This window comes from Phodopus roborovskii, unplaced genomic scaffold, assembly GCF_943737965.1.
Source record: "Phodopus roborovskii unplaced genomic scaffold, PHOROB, whole genome shotgun sequence".
Taxonomy (NCBI): domain Eukaryota; kingdom Metazoa; phylum Chordata; class Mammalia; order Rodentia; family Cricetidae; genus Phodopus; species Phodopus roborovskii.
This window is the reverse complement of record NW_026126558.1, coordinates 6,154,570-6,171,571: the sequence shown is the minus strand read 5'-3', so window position 1 is coordinate 6,171,571 and position 17,002 is coordinate 6,154,570. Positions and strand designations below refer to the sequence as shown.

Below are 17,002 nucleotides of genomic sequence, written 5' to 3'. Positions count from 1 at the left end.
TCTCAGTTTAATCTCAGACTCCTCACTGGCATGCTGGGCTGAGGCTGCTGATGTATAGGCCAGTGAGCCAGTGGCCTGGCAGACAGGATCTAGACTCTACTCTCTTATTTGCCATGGCCCAGCATCTGCCAATATGAAGCCCACAGTGATGTTCATCTAGTGAGCAAGGTGATGGAGATGCTTGCTCATTAGCCCATACTCACTACCAAGCATTCTGAGTTTCATAAGTTCCTACACAGCCATGGCAAGAGAAAAGCCCTATACCATAGAAAAATTAAGGGATCAAGATCAGAGGAATGAACACCTAACTGAATGTTAACATGCTGCACAAACCTCAAGGAGAAAGTCTTCCTCAAAGGTATAAGTAATGTAAAAAAGCCTTTTAATTCCCTCCCTTGTTCCAAAGAAGCATTAGAAATTGGGAACGGGAAATTTTTGGATCCAATATTTGACTTATGACATATGCAATGAAGCTGGCTGTTTCTGTGTAAACCTTAGAAAGGTTAAGTAATGGATTTTAAATTAGCAAGAAAATTTCCAACATAAAATAGGGGCAGAGCAGTATCATCCGAAGTAAATTCCAGACATTATATAACTCCATAATGAAGTCCCCCCCCCCAAGACACTATGTGTTCAGTGGGCTGGAACTCAAAAGTACCAGGATCAAAGTTCCTACCACCACACCATGGCACGAGTAATTTTAATACTGAGAACAGCAGGAGGAAGAGCACTTCAGGTCAAGGTGATATGTGAGGTCAGTCCCAGTGATCTGGTCTGGAGTAGGCCCCCAAAAAGGAGTGGGTGTATAACATGGACACTGACATTGGGCTGCCTGGCTTTCCTATACGGACAGCCAGATCTTCCAGACTTGCTAGCATGTCACAAAGGTTAGCTGTCAGAAATATACTTTCCTGGGGTCTTACCCTACCTACCCTAACAAAGGTACACTTCTAGAAATGCACTTGTCCACGGCTTTCCAGGCATGGTGATGGCAAGTGTGTTGCACCACCATACTGATATACAACCTTGGGAGGGCAAGCTTTGACCAGGCTGACTCACAACAGACAAAACTGTATTGTTCTTGGCAGACTGCCCTCAGTCCTGACTAAGCAGTGAAAGACCGCACCTCCAGTGGGCTGGGTCACATCCAGCAGGGTCTGGGAAACCGGAAAACAATTTGTATGGTTTGGTGGTCTGGTGTTAGCCAGCATTTTGCCACTTGAGGGCGCAGCTGAGGAATCCCAACTGGGGTGGGGGGCATTCCTTGTATTACTGGGCTAAGCCTCTTCTGGGATCAAGGATGGGTACTAAACTTAATGTTATCAGCAGAGGGCGCTGGAGGGATACTGTAGGATCAGGATTGGCTAAGCTGTTGGCCTGGGGCTTACACTTGCTCATAATCTTTCCAAGCTAGAATGTATTTAGTATGACTAAGCTACACACTTTGAGGAAGGTCTGAAAACCCTATCAAGATGACCAGAGAGATCCTATCTCAGTCACTATTTTATCAAGTTAAAAATCTTGCAGATGCCAGCACTTTTTTCCAGCTTCCAGAACTCCGGCCTCGTGCGTGTTGTGTGTGATTATCCACTACACAATTCTCACCTATTCTGTAGCTTCTCCATCCTGAATAATGTGGTGGGTGCCACTGTAGAGCACCCTGTACCCTGCAGATGAGAGGTGTGCCTCTTCATCATACTCCATTTCTAAGGCAGCCCTGCTTCTTTGGGTAAAAGGAGAATACCTTAGGTATCCAACTCACCACAAAGTACAGAAGAGGAAAGCAGTTTAAAAGGAAAAGTGTGTGCGTGTGTGTGTGTGAGAGAGAGCAAGTGAACAGAACTCAATGGAGGAAGACAAAGATTTGCTAACCTTCTAAAGCTATATTGCACATTCCAGTACTTAGGAGATTAAAGGCAAACGGATCAGGAGTTTGATAACAGCCTGGGAAGAAACATGAAATGCCATCTCAAAATTTGGAGATGCCTAAGACTGGGGATGCAGATCAGTGGTAGAGTATTTATATACACGCACACTCTAGGTTCTATTTCCAGGGCTGTAAAGTGAGTGAAGGAGTTCAACCTTGCACGCTAACATCATCATCTCACTGGAATATATATAAACAAAGCAAACCTACAAATGTTATAGTAAAGAATTATCCCTCAAAATAATAGTAAACCTAGAGCCAGCCTCAGAAGGTTCCAGTGTGAACATGCACCCTCAGCTCAGTTAAAGGATCCAGACTGCAATGGGGGCAGAGCCTCACAGGCTTCCCATAGCCTCTGAGGAAGACATTCTCAAGCATGAAAACATGAATCACCTACAAGTCACAGGGCTCTCCTAGGCAGCACAAGGACTTGCCTTATTAACACTTTATAGCAAGACTTCCAGAGAATGAGTGGCCATTTCAGAGGCTGTATTTCAAAGAACCAATTGGGAAAAACCAAATCGAGAGACTCCCTGCAACCCCCCACACCCCACCCCATATACACACATGCAAAAAGACATTCAGGTTTGATCTGGTTTTCTTCTCTAGGCACATCCCTATGAGCTCCAGGGAACTGTGCTGTCCCCTCTACCCAACCCAGCCTCTCCATTATGCCATAAATACCAATATTTCTACTTTTCCTTGGAAGTATCTGTTATAGAGAATGGAACATCCATCCCCGTCATTTACGTGTCTCTACAAACCTCCCACTCCCAAACACACCAACAAATAGGAGACACGTGTACTAACCCACAGCACTCCCTTAAATCCAGGCAAAGATAAACCACTGAGCTAATCATCACTTCTGTCTAGTTCCTGTGGGCATGTTCAAATGTGTACTGTGCATAAAAGGTAGTCACATCTCCTTATCTTCAGCACCCTTGCCTCATGCCCAGGACATTGCCTCAGTGTGGCATTCCTGGAATCTGAGATACAAAAGATGAAACCCAATGCTCTCGGTTCACCCCAGGATTCTGCCCTTTTGGTGTTCTGGTGTTTGTAAGCCATTAAAAAAAAAAGGGGAGGGGGCTGAAGAAAAGTCAAATGACCAGTCAAATGGAGTACTGTCTGGGTGCCAGGATCATCCAATACTGGAGGATACACAAGCCAGAGACCAGGGTTTTCCTTCCTTAAGCAGCCCAAGACAGATTGGCAATATATACAACAAGGAGTAATAAGTCTAACCTCTATACATGCCTGTGTATACTCCTGTTCTGAGTCTTAGACCTATTCATTCTCAGAAGACTATACCTGCTGCCTTACTTTCAGTCAGGGTTCTCTCTGGGTTTTGCTACAAATAATAAGACTTAACCCATTTACCCTGGTGGCCCTACGGGAAACCATCTTTGCTCTGTATGAACTTCTGGGAAGTATACCAGGGTACCCGGACCCTTGCAAGTTTGACACTTAAGATAAGGCTTTCTTTGGAGGAGGCATCACTGCACAGGCTGGTACAGCAGCTATAGCAAGACTCCTCCATGGACAAAGTTAAACCTGGAGGGGCAAGGGATGGGAAGAATGGCCTCTGTCTGGTACCTGTGTCCGAGTCTTTCTGCTCTCCATTGGCCCCCACGGTGAAGGGCAGCTTCCTCTTGGTGGCTCGTTCTCTCACCTCCTTCCCTCCATCACTGCGGTCCAGCTTTGGAGTCTTGGTTAGAGAAACTTTATCTTTATCCTAGAAAAGAAAGTGATGGTTTAACATATTGTTCCTAAATTAGTTCTTTAAATCAGCTATGGCTTTACTTCATGTGCCAAAGAAAGCACATCTTTTACTGGGGCTATTAACAGCCCCTCCTGTTTTAGGCCACATGTGCAAAGTTATGCAGGTTATGTTGATTACAAGGACTAAAAGATAGAGCTGACTATGGTTTGGCCATGACCACAGACCCACAGAACTCTCCCTATAATGTGGAATCAAACCTTCTACCATAACTCTCATATGGAAGAAGTGCTGACAGGGGCCTTTAAAGGTGCACCTTTTCCCAGGGTTAAGCCCTCAGGTGAGTCCAACCACCTTGAAATCCTTACTGTGCCCAACTAACATTGGATGTATTGTAGTTTTGCTGTTCTGCTCCAGATTATGGGCCAATAGGCTGCTCCTGCTTGTACTTCCTACTTCATCCTGGGATTGAGATATTGTAGCATGTCTACAGATAAAAAATTTGAGTCTACCTACCTAACTAACCTACTATGGAAGAGGCTGGAAGGAGGGTCTCTCTTAGAGTAATAACTCAGGAGCTATACAATTCTGGACACATAAGCAAGTCTGGAATTTATTTGGGTTAAAAACATCAGTATGGGCCTGGCCATAGTGGCACACACCTTTAATCCCTTGGAAGCAGATTCAGGTGGATTTCTGGGGGTTCAGAGAAACAACAGTATGGATTAGACACAATGTACCCCTCTAGAAGTGGGTATTGTACATTCACACCTAGGATGTCGTTTCTGAAAATATGCCTCTATCTGAGGCTCAGGTCACATGATGTTTATACACAAACAGAACATGAAGCCACGCAGGCAGGGCAAATGGGAAGAAGAATAGCTAGACATCCAGATGGACATAGAACATGATGGTGGGAGCAGGAGGTCCCTTCAATGTTACAGGAGGTGCTATCTATCCACACTACAAAAAGAAACTTGTCTGGAAAGGGAAAGAGCAACAGTTAGCCCTGTGACCACTATACCCAAACCCAGGAAGAACTCTTAGCATGAGGCTAACCTGAAGTTAGGTTTATCAATTACCATTAATTAACATCTTAGACTAGACAAACAACCAGTTCTGACTTTGGACTCTGCAGCACTCATCACAGACAGAGGACCTGGTCTTCTCTCACAGATAGTGCTATCCTTTACAGAGACCAACACATAGCAGTGAAGTATATAAAAACTGAGGCATGATCGAACGTGGAGGCCATTCTGCAAACACTACACACTTAAGGGTGAATGTAAATGCCATTCATATTTAAAGTGAAAGAGAATACTTGTTGCTCTTGTACAAGACTGGGGTTTGATTTCTAGCACTCACATGGTGGTTTGCAAATACTTGTAACTCTAATTCCAGCACACACATGGTGCACGTAAGCAAAAGCACTCATTGATTAAAACGAATAAATCTAATTTAAACTTAATTTAACTTAAAAACTAAAGATTAAAAAAAAAACAAGTGAAATAGAAGCTATATTTGTGTGTCACTAAAAAATTTCACATTATAAAAACTCCCAGCTCCTTGCCTAGGTAACTAGCTACTGAACAATCACCTGTTCTCTAGGAGACTGAAACAATCATGGGTCCACTGGCCATACCCAATTAACATTGGCAGGAGAACACAGGAACAGTGTTATAGTTTGGATAAAATGTGTGCAAAGGCTCAGTCCCCAGCTGGTGGTGCTAGTGACAGGTAATTGGATCAAGACGGCACTCATCTGACCCACCAATGAGTCAGTCAAAGCTGATAAGTGGGAAATGGAGTCTATTAGAAGAAATAGTCCACTCACTGGAGGTACAGCACTGAAGGGAATGTCTTGTCTGTCCTGCAACCCTCTCCTTTCTCTCACTAAGAGGTGAGCACTATGCCCTCTTGCCATCATGCTGTCTCTGCCTCATCCATGCCAACAGAGGTGGGGCAAAAGGACTACAGACTAAACCCTCTGACAGTATGAGCCTCTTCCATTACCACAATACAAGCCACACATACAAACAAAACCTTTCTTTAAAAAAAAATTGGGGGGAGGGGTGTCAAACTAACACACTAGGCACTTTACCTAGAACACATTCAGAGCTCAACACAAAGTGGAATGACTGCTTAAGAGCGAATCTGGACAGCATGGTTCAAACCACTTTAAGCATTCCCCACTAGAAATGTTAAATTTGGTCAAGTAGTTTTGCACATCAATTGATGCCATAACCTTAGGAAATGAGCACAAGGAAAGGAGTTGTTTAAGCATGAAGACTTGAGTGCAGATTCCTAGCACCTATATAAACAGCCAGGAATAGTGGGCAATGGTGGTGCACACCTTTAATCCCAGCACTGGAGACTGTGAGATAGATACCAGAGGCTTGACAAACAAGTACCAGGTTCAGTAAGAGACCCTTTCTTGAAAAATAAAGGTTTGCCTGTTGACAAAACCAATGATCTTGGGACCCCCATAGTAGGAGAGAACTGACTCTTACAAATTCCACACACCTGAGGAGTAATATGTGTGAGCACTAAACTGAATCAATCAAGTGATCAACCAATGTAAAGTGGAAAGAATAAAGTTAAAGTATCCCAGTGTGATACCACAGTGAAGTTGTAGGACTCAACCCACCTGGAAGGCCCAGCATATAGGGACCCTGAACTGTTTTCTCTCTAAGTAGGAATATAGGGAATAAAAGCCAAACAGGGACTTCTCCTTGAGGACCTAATATGCTCAAGAATGCTCAGCATCCCTTTAGTCATGGCACATGTCACTACTGTTGGAGAAGTGGGGTCTGAACAGGACATGGTATCATCCTCAGAGCTAACTCTGTGAAGGTAAGAATGGACAGCTAAGGTAGTGTAAGGTGGTAGTGCTTTCAGACACTACTTCATTTGAATGGGGTAAGGAGGGACAAAGTGGAGAAGCCACTAAGGTTTTCAGTGATTTGATGTCCCTAACAACACTGGCTAGCCCCAGGAATGGTTTCCAGAAAGAATCCAAAGCATAATCAGGCTCGATTCTTCTCTTTTCTGCTTTAGCAAAACAAAAAGAAAGCCCAAAGAACAAAACTCAGAACACATAAATCCACCCTGAGATGAGCTGATACCCTGCTAAGGATGGGGAACAATGAAATAGGCTCCATTTCCATCTCTTTCTGTTATAACCTCTTGCATCTCCTATCTGTCCAGACCTCAGGACACTCCTGGAAAATCAGAGGCTCCAATAGCATAACCACAGCCCTGTCACCCTTTCAGTGGTACTAGTACAGACACCACTCAAGGTGGGCTTCAATCACAGCAAACAGCTGTCAGACTCATGCCAGGTGTCAGTTTTTGTCACGGAGGAATACTGGAGCTCCACAAGGATACGTTGATATTGCAAAAGATCACACTTAATCTTATGGCATCCACTGTACTTCTATGCATATGTACATACATCTTAAGGGATGTACTACCCTTGAGGAGCCTAATTAAGTAGAGGCATATACACACCCTCAGAGCCTCCTTATGTTCACCAAGTCTGCATAAGATAGGTTCTCAGCTGAGAATACCCTTTGAGAATCCCAGAAGAGGCTATTGTAGCAGAGTTCTAATAGGACTTAATAACAAAAACTCAGAGTCAATTACAAGGAGAAATGCTGAAAGATCAGAGAGATAAAAGGAGCAAGCCACCTTTACCTTTACCTCCTTTACCACCTTTACCTCGATAACTTCTCAGCTGAAAAGACAGTGAGTGAGCTCCTGTCTCCTCCCACCTTATCACTTCCTGTCTGTACAGACCTCCAGATCTCTATAGTTAACTAGTGGCTAGGTCTGCCCTCTGATCTTCAGGCAACCTTTACCTGTTAGAGCACAAACAAGATATCACTACAGGCTGCTTTTGCATTCTCTTATCTGAGGGGTTTTCTTGAGATTCAGATTACCAACTGTCACAGGAAAAAGAGAATGGTCCTGGAATGTGAAATACACTTTTGTCTGAGTTGTCTTGGATAACACAGCCCTTTTGCTCTCAATATAGCAAAAACCAACAGGGCAGGAAAGGCAGGAAATTTGCTGATTCCTACTTCAGCTTTGATGTTGCAGTTTATCACTGTCTTCTCCACATGGCAGCTTGTGTCACTAATAGGTGTGTAGCAAGATATGTGACAGAACCACATGCTCTTTCACAAATATTTATCTCACTTAGAGTATGATTCATTTGGGGATAGAAATCAAAACAGGCTGCTTTTGATGACACATCTGTATCTGAGGAAATGAGTTCACAGGGTAATAGCTGAAGCCAGCAGACCCTCCTTCAAGATCCCAAGATTTTCCATCTGGGATTCTATGTACTCCCATAGGAACAGACTCCATCATGAATTACTTTTGCTAGATTGAGTGGCCAGATAAGCTAGGAAAGGTCCACTAACGCAAACACTGCCAGCAGCATCACAGCAATTTCAGTTACCATCAATCTCCAGAAAAGACCTAGCTTTTTGCAGTATAGCATAAGCAATCAATCAAACAGAAATATGCCTATTTTATGGGGGAAGGGGAGCGGGAGTGGGGGGGGGGAGAACAACCTTAAATTGAATCCATGTACACTGCCCACAGTCAATAGGACTAACTCTGCTCAACTCAATTCAACTTGTGTCTTCTCCTCAGTGAACAATAACCCGAGCCAACCTGAAACATCCGACCTCAAACAGCAAGAGCAACAGGCTATAGCCTAATTTCTATAGCTTTCATAGAGGATCGATACAGCCTACTATTTGCTAGAGCCTTCCTACCCTTTTACACCTTCATGTTAAGCCATGCACCACCATACACCTGAAAGGCATCACTTCTTTAATGACCCACACATTAGAGCAGAGCTTTTTCATCTTTGTCACCCTGGCCACTGACAGGGCCCAGAAGAAGGTTAATCTTTCTACACCTTAAATCTACTCATTGCTGCATGAGAAGGCTAAGAGAAGGCAGTAAAACCTCTTCCCAGGCATACACCTAAAATCTCTTTGTATCTATTCAGTGTGACTTTCCCAAAAGCAGGTTCATGTTACAGATATTCAAAGGCCCCAGAGGCACATTTATCTTTTCTGTCTCAACAACTAAATATGTCCTTGTTTACAAACTACTTCATGCTCACACAAAATTCAAAGAACAGATTATCCAGCTCACTAGTTTTCACATGTAGAATAATAATAATTACATAGAGAGTATTATCAAAGTCCAGAAAGAATAAAAATGGGAGGCACAGCAGAGTTGGGACCCTCTCACAGCCACGGGCTAGAACAGGTGTCAAGAGGTTCTCAGAAAGAGCAACCAGGACCCACAGGTGAACTAGGACTAGAAAATCGCCTTATAGACATGACCTGAATTCTGAGGGTGTCTCAGGACTTCTTCATCTCACTGGCTGGGAGGTGCTCTTCTACCACAGAGAAGAAACCCAGTCAGTCCCAGTACAGCTCATGTACTTTGATGCCAGGAAGTATGCACCCTAGAACCTGGTGTCAACAACACATTGACTAAAGTATGGCAATCTGAAGTTACATTCTAGTTTCCTATTCTTGGATTTATTTATTTGTTTGAGATAGCTGTCCCAGAACTTGCTCTGGAGACTAGTCTGGCTTTGAACTCACAGAGATCTGCCTGCCTCTATCTCCTGAGTGCTGGAATTAAAGATGTACACTATTACCACCTGGCTCTATTCTTGTTTTGAATTAACAAAATTTGAAAACAAATGTCTCAGCAGAGTTTATAGGCAGTATAACTAAGACACAGTTAACAGTCTCACTGAAAGCACAAGATATCGGGTTCTAAGGACATAGATGGGCAACTTCTATATAATAAATTCTGCTAAGGGCTAGACTATGACAAGCTTAAGCAGGGCCTCTTCGGTGAGTGAATGGGTCCTTACAAGAACTCACAAAACAAGCCAAAGACATAATAATGGGCTTGCCTTGTGAGCACATGAGTGCTATCTTTAGTCCTTATTCTGGATCTTAATGATCCAGGAAAGGCAAGGGGAGGGGAGGACAAGCCAAGTATTACCTTTTTCCCAGTTTGTTTCTCCACCATGTCGTTGCTGAGAGAAAAGTCTTCTTGCTGTGGTGTTTTAGAACACCCACTCTTGGGCATCGTTCTCCTCCCCTTACTTGATCTTCATTTATGCTGCCATTGCTTCATCATCAACTGTCTGCTTCAAAAGAAAAGATACAGCAAGTTAAAAAATAAATAAATAAATAAATAAAGAAATAAAGAAATAAAGAAAAAGAAAATCACTGGACCCAAAGCATAAAATCTGGCCAATTTCATAGGGTATCAACCAAGATGTGCAGTTGCCTTGACATGAGTAGACAGTAGCCTCACTCTGGGTAGGGAGCAGAGCCAGGGAGGGTTATTTCAAGAGGCAACTCCCTGGATCATCAACAGGAACACTGACTGCATAATGAGAAGTAGATAAGGAACTCATGACAGGAGAAAGGAATGAACTGTTAGGATCCTAAAGTCTATTCTGGGGAGCAGTCATGAGTACCTGATACCTGAACCTCTTTAAAACAGACAAAACCCACAATGGAATGGAGCTTAGTGATCCTAGGGACTCTGTGCTTGCTCTGTGTACCGTCTTTCCCCACAAGCAAAGTCAGGTGAATAGTCACAGCAGTGAGTGACCTGACCTTCATTCAATTCCAACAGATCACCCCAGCACAACTTCCAACATCCACTCATCAACTTTAACACATTTTGCTCTTCACACCCCTATGTAGAAGTTAGGAAGACAAATACTCTACTATTCATAAAGCACCTAGGATACTGGTTAAGCCTATAATTCCCAAATAAAACATGAATGGCATAGGAAAATGGTAACTATGAGGGAGGCCCTAGAGGGTGTGCAGGCAGCTTCCTACTCCGTCGTATCCAGGGAGCCAGACCTTTCAACTGGGTTTGAAGTTCTGGCCTCTGTGCTTCTGAAAATACCTTAAGATGCATGCTGTATTAATCACATGCTTTATTTTCTGTAACTTGGCATCCTAAAAAAGCTTGTTGGCCATGAACCCAATTTTATAGATAGCCAACAGATCCCTGCCTTAACCAGCCAGAGACCATCCTCAGAAGAACTATTTAAACTGGATAATCCTGACTGCTCTGTCCTGCCTTCCTACTCTGTTGGGACTTCTGATCCATAGTGGGGCTGCAGCCCTCTTTGGTATCTGAATATGGAATACACTTTCACCTCAAGCCTCATTCTACTTTTCTCGGTGGAAATGCTTTCTACCCACCTTCATATATTCCATGTTTTCCCTACTTGGGGTTTCAATTATTCTGACAGAACAAGGAAAATAGTATTTGCTATATAGATTCCCTAGCCAGTGGACCTGGCTATGTGGAGACTGAGGCAGAAGGATCATAAGTTCAAGGCCTGCTTGGACTATAGAGTGAGTTCAAGGTCAGTCTGGAAAACTTAAAAAAATCAATAAAAACCTTATCAACCAGCCAAGCCACATGCACTAATTTGAACAATCTTCCCTTAGGAAAGCACTCAGTGCCATGCAAGACAAAGCACTTTCTGATCAACTCATCTGCATCTACAGACAGCAGCCTCTCTCCCAGCCTCTCTCCCTAGCTTTTCCTGTCCTATTAAAGTCATGCTTTTAATCTACCTGTAGATTTAATTAACCCCTGTAGAAAGGATAGCTTCTAAATCTCAATACCTTTGGGACTGGGAAGATGGTTCAGTGGGTAAGAGCACTTGCCCTGCAAGTATGAGGACCTGAGTTAGAATCCTTAGCACCCATGTAAAAAGTCAGGCATTGTTGTGCATGTCAGTAACCCAGCACTCATTAATGAAAGGAGAGGATGGAGGTGTGAGATAGGTAGCTCTTGAGAGATCAATGCCTACAAAGCCTAGCTAAAAATATTGAGCTTTCAGTTCAATGAATGACCCTGTCTACAGGCAATAAACAACTATAGAGGAAGATACTGGATGTCCATCTCTAGCGTTCACATGGGTGTCCAAGCATGCACATCTGCACACTCATACACACACACACACACACACACACACACACACACACACACACACACACACAAAGACCCTTTTGTTGCAATCTCAAGATCTTATCAGGATCATTGGTCTAAGGCCAGTGCTGGGTACATAGCAAAGAGCCTGGGCTGAAGAAACTTGTAGTTTGGTTTTTGTTGCTGTGATAAAACACTCTAATGAAAAGCAACCTGGGGAGGAAAGGAGCTTATTTCATCTCATATTTTACAGTCTATCATTAAGGCATTAAGGCAGGAACCACGGAGGAACACTTCTTACTGGCTTCCTCCATTGCTTGCTCAGACTCATTTCTTATGTAACCCAAGCCTGCCTGCCCAGGGGTGACACTACCCAAAGTGAGCCTAGCCCGTCCACATTAAGCATTAAGAAATGCCCACAAGCCAATTTGATGGAGGCAATTCTTCAATTGAGGGTCCCTCTTCCCAGGTGACTAGTTTGTGTCAAGTTGGTAAAATTACTAACCAGCACAAAAACTCTGTCTCAAACAATGAAAACAACTTTACTTTGAAGTAAGGGACAAAGCTGGCCAGGCCATTCATTGTATGACCCCTCTACCAGTAGAAGCAGGGTGCTCCCATCCATGTCCCTTATGTGGCCGGACATGGCACCCCTTTTTTAATATATAGCTGTGATTTCTCTACTCTGCATTTTCTACTATAAAAGTGAGATGTCTCAGGCCTGACTTGGTAGTACACGCCTTTAATATCAATGCTTGGGGAAGAGAAGCAGGCAGAGACTGACCCAGTTTTTTGGATGTTGGTTTTTATTCTTTTTTGTTAGAACAGGATCTTGAAGATCTGCTTACCTGTGCTTCCTAAGTGATGGAACTAAAAGTATGTGCCACCATATCCACACTCATTTTGAGGTGGTACAGAACAAATCTGATCATAGCAAAGCTAGGCAAGTACTCTACTGCTGAGGTAAGTATTTCAGTCCAAAGGCTCCACAGCAACAGTGTCAAAGAGAGTAATGTCTCTAGCTCTGATCTTACCTTTGACAAAATATAACATAGGACATCTTTCATTGTGCCCTGTGAAAGACACAGAAACCCTCTGGCTCTAGAGACTATAGGGTAAGGACTATCATTAACCTTCTACCATCCCAGAATTCCTTTCCCCTGAAATAATAAATGACATAGAAGGCAGCTTTCAAACAGCAAAGGAAAAGAAGACACCCCTTCCCAAATAACAGTATGCGACAAAGTGAAAGGGCCACAGGCTGTGGAAATTCAAAGAGGCTAGGAAGTCCATGTTCACAAGATGGGGGAAGGCTCTGCCCAACCTCACTGAAGTAGTCTAGGAAGCAAGTCCAGATGTAAATGGTATCATAGGCAGCTTTAAGTCCAGTGCTTTATACTATCTACATATACCACCAGTCAAAGAAGGTCTGTCAGCCTTCTACATGAGCTCTAGCCATAAAAAGGAGTAATGCTGTTAAGAGGAACACCAACATAAACATGGCACACAAAAGGGCAGAATACAGAGAATTCAGGATTTCAAACTTCAAAATCAATCTGCTCGTGCTTAGGAAACTATGGGACCATAAACATAAGAAAGCAAAAAAAAAAAAAAAAAAAAAAAAAAAAGTGGTGGCAGTGTGTGCCTTTAATAAAAGCAATCTGGAAGCAAAGGCGGGCAGATCTCTGCATTTGAGGTCAGCCTAGTCTACAACATAAGTTCCAGGACAGCTAGGGCTACACAGAGAAACCCTGTCTCAAAAAACGGGGGGTGGGGGAGGAGGATAGACAACAACAAAGAAATTAACAAATGAGAGAGAAAAATATTTAAGTACTAGAAAGTCAATCTTTCATTCAACCAATGGCCCTTCATGGAAGCAGATACCAGAGCACATAAATGAATAGTCTGACTGTGGGCAACTGAGATATTGACACACTTGCCCACAGCCAAAACACTTGAATAAGGGTAGGAGCCAGGTCCTCTGTATGTAAATGGAGACCAAATCATATGGGAATTCTCACAGACACCAGCAATGATGGTCAATAACCCACTGTTAAGAGTTTGGAAAACAAAATAAGCAAACAAGCAAACATTTCCAGACTGAAATGTCCAATTTGGCCACACCATCAACACGAATCAATGAATAAGCACATTTTCATGAATGCAAAAACAACTGTGTGACCCTTGGCCCTATCTTTTCTGAAGAATTATGTGACATTTTACTGACATAGGTCCCCAGATTATAGCCCCAGGTCAGATCCAGTCTCCTTTCTATATGTGCATGAGAACAGAAAATGGGTTTTGTAAGTTACTTTAATTCTTGAAGGGGTAAAAATCAAAAGATTATTTTGTGACATTGGGAGGGTTATTATTTTGTGACACTGGACTGGAGAGATTGGTAAGCAGTTAAATAGCACTTGTTGCTCTTGCAGAATACCTGTGTTCAATTCTTGGCACCCATACAGTAGCTCACAACTATCTCTAACTCCTGTTCCAGGGAATCCAAAATCCTCTTCTGATGTCTGCAGACACCAGGCACAAACATAGTACATACATATACACGTAGACAAACATTAATACATATAAAATTAAAAATTTTTAAACCTAAAAATTATAAAAAGTTTATGTATTTTAAAAATATATGTAATTAAGATTTCAGAGACATTCAGTTTTACTTAGATGCAGCCAACACCACCATTTGCTTGTTACAGGATGGAACTGGGGTTCTCTTGCCTTCTGTTGGCCTGTCTTAACTGCAAATGCCATGAAGTCTATTGTGCAGCCTCTCTGGCCCTTTATGAATTTACTACAACCTCTGCTGGTGCAGTGGTTCTGAAAGTTTTGATAACAGATTGCTTTTCAGCTTCTCTGAGTCAATATATTTCATGATACTGTTAGGATACTGTGTGCATTCTATGGTACTGACTGTGTAATAGAAACTAACACTGAAATGGAGGTAAGGTTTTCACACTCACTGCTTGTTCTAATTTGTTTTTCTGTTGTTGTGATAAATACTATGACCAAAAGCAACCTAGGGAAAAATAGAAAACTAATCACCAAGAGAAGTCAGGACAGAAACTCAGGTAGGAGCCTAACGCAGAAACCACAGAGGAGTGTGTGGTTCTCAACCTTCCTAATGTTGTGACCCTTTATTTAATACAGTTCTTTGTGTTCTGTGAGTCTCACCCACAGAATTTTCAAGACTGTAATTTTGCTACTGTTATGAATCATAATGTAGGGGCTGGAGAGCTAGCTCAGCAGTTAAAAGCACTAACTGCTCTTCTGGAGGAACAGGGTTCAATTCCCAGTATCTACATGGCAGCTCAAGACTGTAACTCTAGTTCCAGAGGATCTGACACCCTCACACAAACATACATGCATGCAAAATAAATGCCTGCAAAAATTCACATAAAACATGCAAAGAAACCCATAGGCTAAGAACCAATATCACAGAGGAACACTGCTTTCTGGTTTGGAAATGAAAATGCCCCACAAACATGCTCACGAATCAGTCTAATTAGAGTCCTTTAATATTCTTTGGCAAATGAAGACATGTATGAAGCTACTCTGGTATACATCAGGAAAAGCATCTGTGAATGTGAGATGACAGCTGAACTGGATTCTTTTTCATGGAACCCAAGTTTCACTAAAAAGACTACGTTTTTATCCAAATACTAATAAAGAATTGAGCATTTAGCAGTTATAGCCATTCTTTGGTGACTGTGAGGATTGGTTACAAGGTCCTTGCAGAAACCAGAGCCCATGGTGCTCAAGTCTCTCGTGAAAGATGGTACAGTGTTTCCATAGAACATTTTCACACTTTTCTTGTCAGTTTAAATAATCTCTGGATGACTTTGGTACCTAGTAACAACACAAACATGGTGCAGGCTGCTATGTGACCATTTTATTTTTATACATTTTTTTTTCTATCTCTGGTTGACTAAACCTACAAGTATAGAACCACAGTCACAGAAAGTCAATGGCATTTCCCCAAAAGTGAATAATATGAGCCAATCATTTCAATGAAAATTGATTGTAGTTGTTGCAATAATAAAATCTGAGCTCTCAAGTAGAAGTAAACCTTAACTCAGGGAGACTTGGTGTACCTTCCACAAAGCCTAATTGCTTCTCCTAACTTAAAGGCACTGTGCTAAGATCAAAGGTGTTATCAAAGTGTCTATTTTTAATAATGCAGAATAAGAAATCTGCACAATTGAGTGAACCAAAATTCCCAAAATAACCAATCTCATGATGCTAAAAATTCATACACTGGACAGGAGCAGACTAAAGTGCCTGAGCCAACAGCAAATGACAGGCTAAAGCCCCCATACCAGCCACTGACAAGAAGAAACAGCAATCATAACACCTCTTTTGTACTGTATGCATGTCTGTAATGAATCAGGCTTTCTTTATACACCTCTAGCAAAATAGCTAAATTGAAAGCAGTGCAAATGCCCAGCTGTACCCTTCCTATACCAGCCAGTTAAAGACTGCATTTATAGAAAACAATGCTTTTTCATTTTTATTAATTTTTAATAAAAATCCTTTAATATTCAGGTATAACTAAGCTCTCTGGGGTCCACAAATTCCTACTACCTATTACCAATGTGAATGTACTGAACCCGAGGAAGTCTATAAGCAATTCTGGCTATGAGTAAACAACCATCCTAGTAGTGTAAAAAGGAAAGTGGTCTTTACAGGGAAGATTTTCGAAACCCTCCAAGTATGGAGGTACATAACTGTAGAACTAGCCTACAGACAGTGGAAGAGGATTGGCTTGAATTTAAGGTTTTCAAATTACAAAAATTACTATTCTTAAATTGAAAAGCAATTAAAAAGTTAAAACAGTGGTTATCAACAGTATGATACTGGCAAAGAACCAACCAACATGAGGAGGAAGACAGAACAGAGAAAGTACCAAGACCATGCTGGTGCTCATACAGGACTAGGACAAACTTTGGGTAATTAGGGAAAGGTAGGCCTACCCCTCTGTGGTAACAGCAAATTGAATACTCACTTGCAAATGTCACCTGCCTTCTGCCTCACATCTCATACGCAATTTATGCCAGAGGACAGACAGAAACATCAAGAACACAGCACATTGTTCTCTAAGATAGAAATCCCTATTATAAGGGCTGGAGAGATGGCTCAGTAGTTCAGAGCACTGACTACTCTTCTGGTTCAATTCCTAGCACTCACATGGCAATTCACAACTGTCTGTAACTCTAGTTCCAGAACTTTTGACACAATCATACATGTAGGTAAAATACCAATGAACACAAAATAAAAATAAATTATTTTTTAAAACATACTAAGAATGAGATCTGAAAATTTTTGTC

General features: G+C 42.1%; 1 protein-coding gene across 4 annotated transcripts in view; it reads right to left on the bottom strand.

Moving 5' to 3' along the window:
* Ankrd11 (ankyrin repeat domain containing 11) overlaps positions 1-17,002 on the bottom strand; it is an 88,231-nt gene that overhangs the window by 24,001 nt on the left and 47,228 nt on the right. For 3 of the 4 annotated variants that reach the window (XM_051201341.1, XM_051201344.1, XM_051201343.1), the window contains 2 exons: positions 9,696-9,840; positions 3,524-3,662 (listed from right to left, as the gene is read on the bottom strand). In XM_051201341.1, coding sequence (XP_051057298.1) covers positions 3,524-3,662; positions 9,696-9,782 — 226 coding nt within the window. In that variant the 5' untranslated portion in view covers positions 9,783-9,840. Of the gene's footprint in view, positions 1-3,523; positions 3,663-9,695; positions 9,844-17,002 lie in introns of those variants that run through there. The other variant, XM_051201342.1, reaches the window with a different exon arrangement.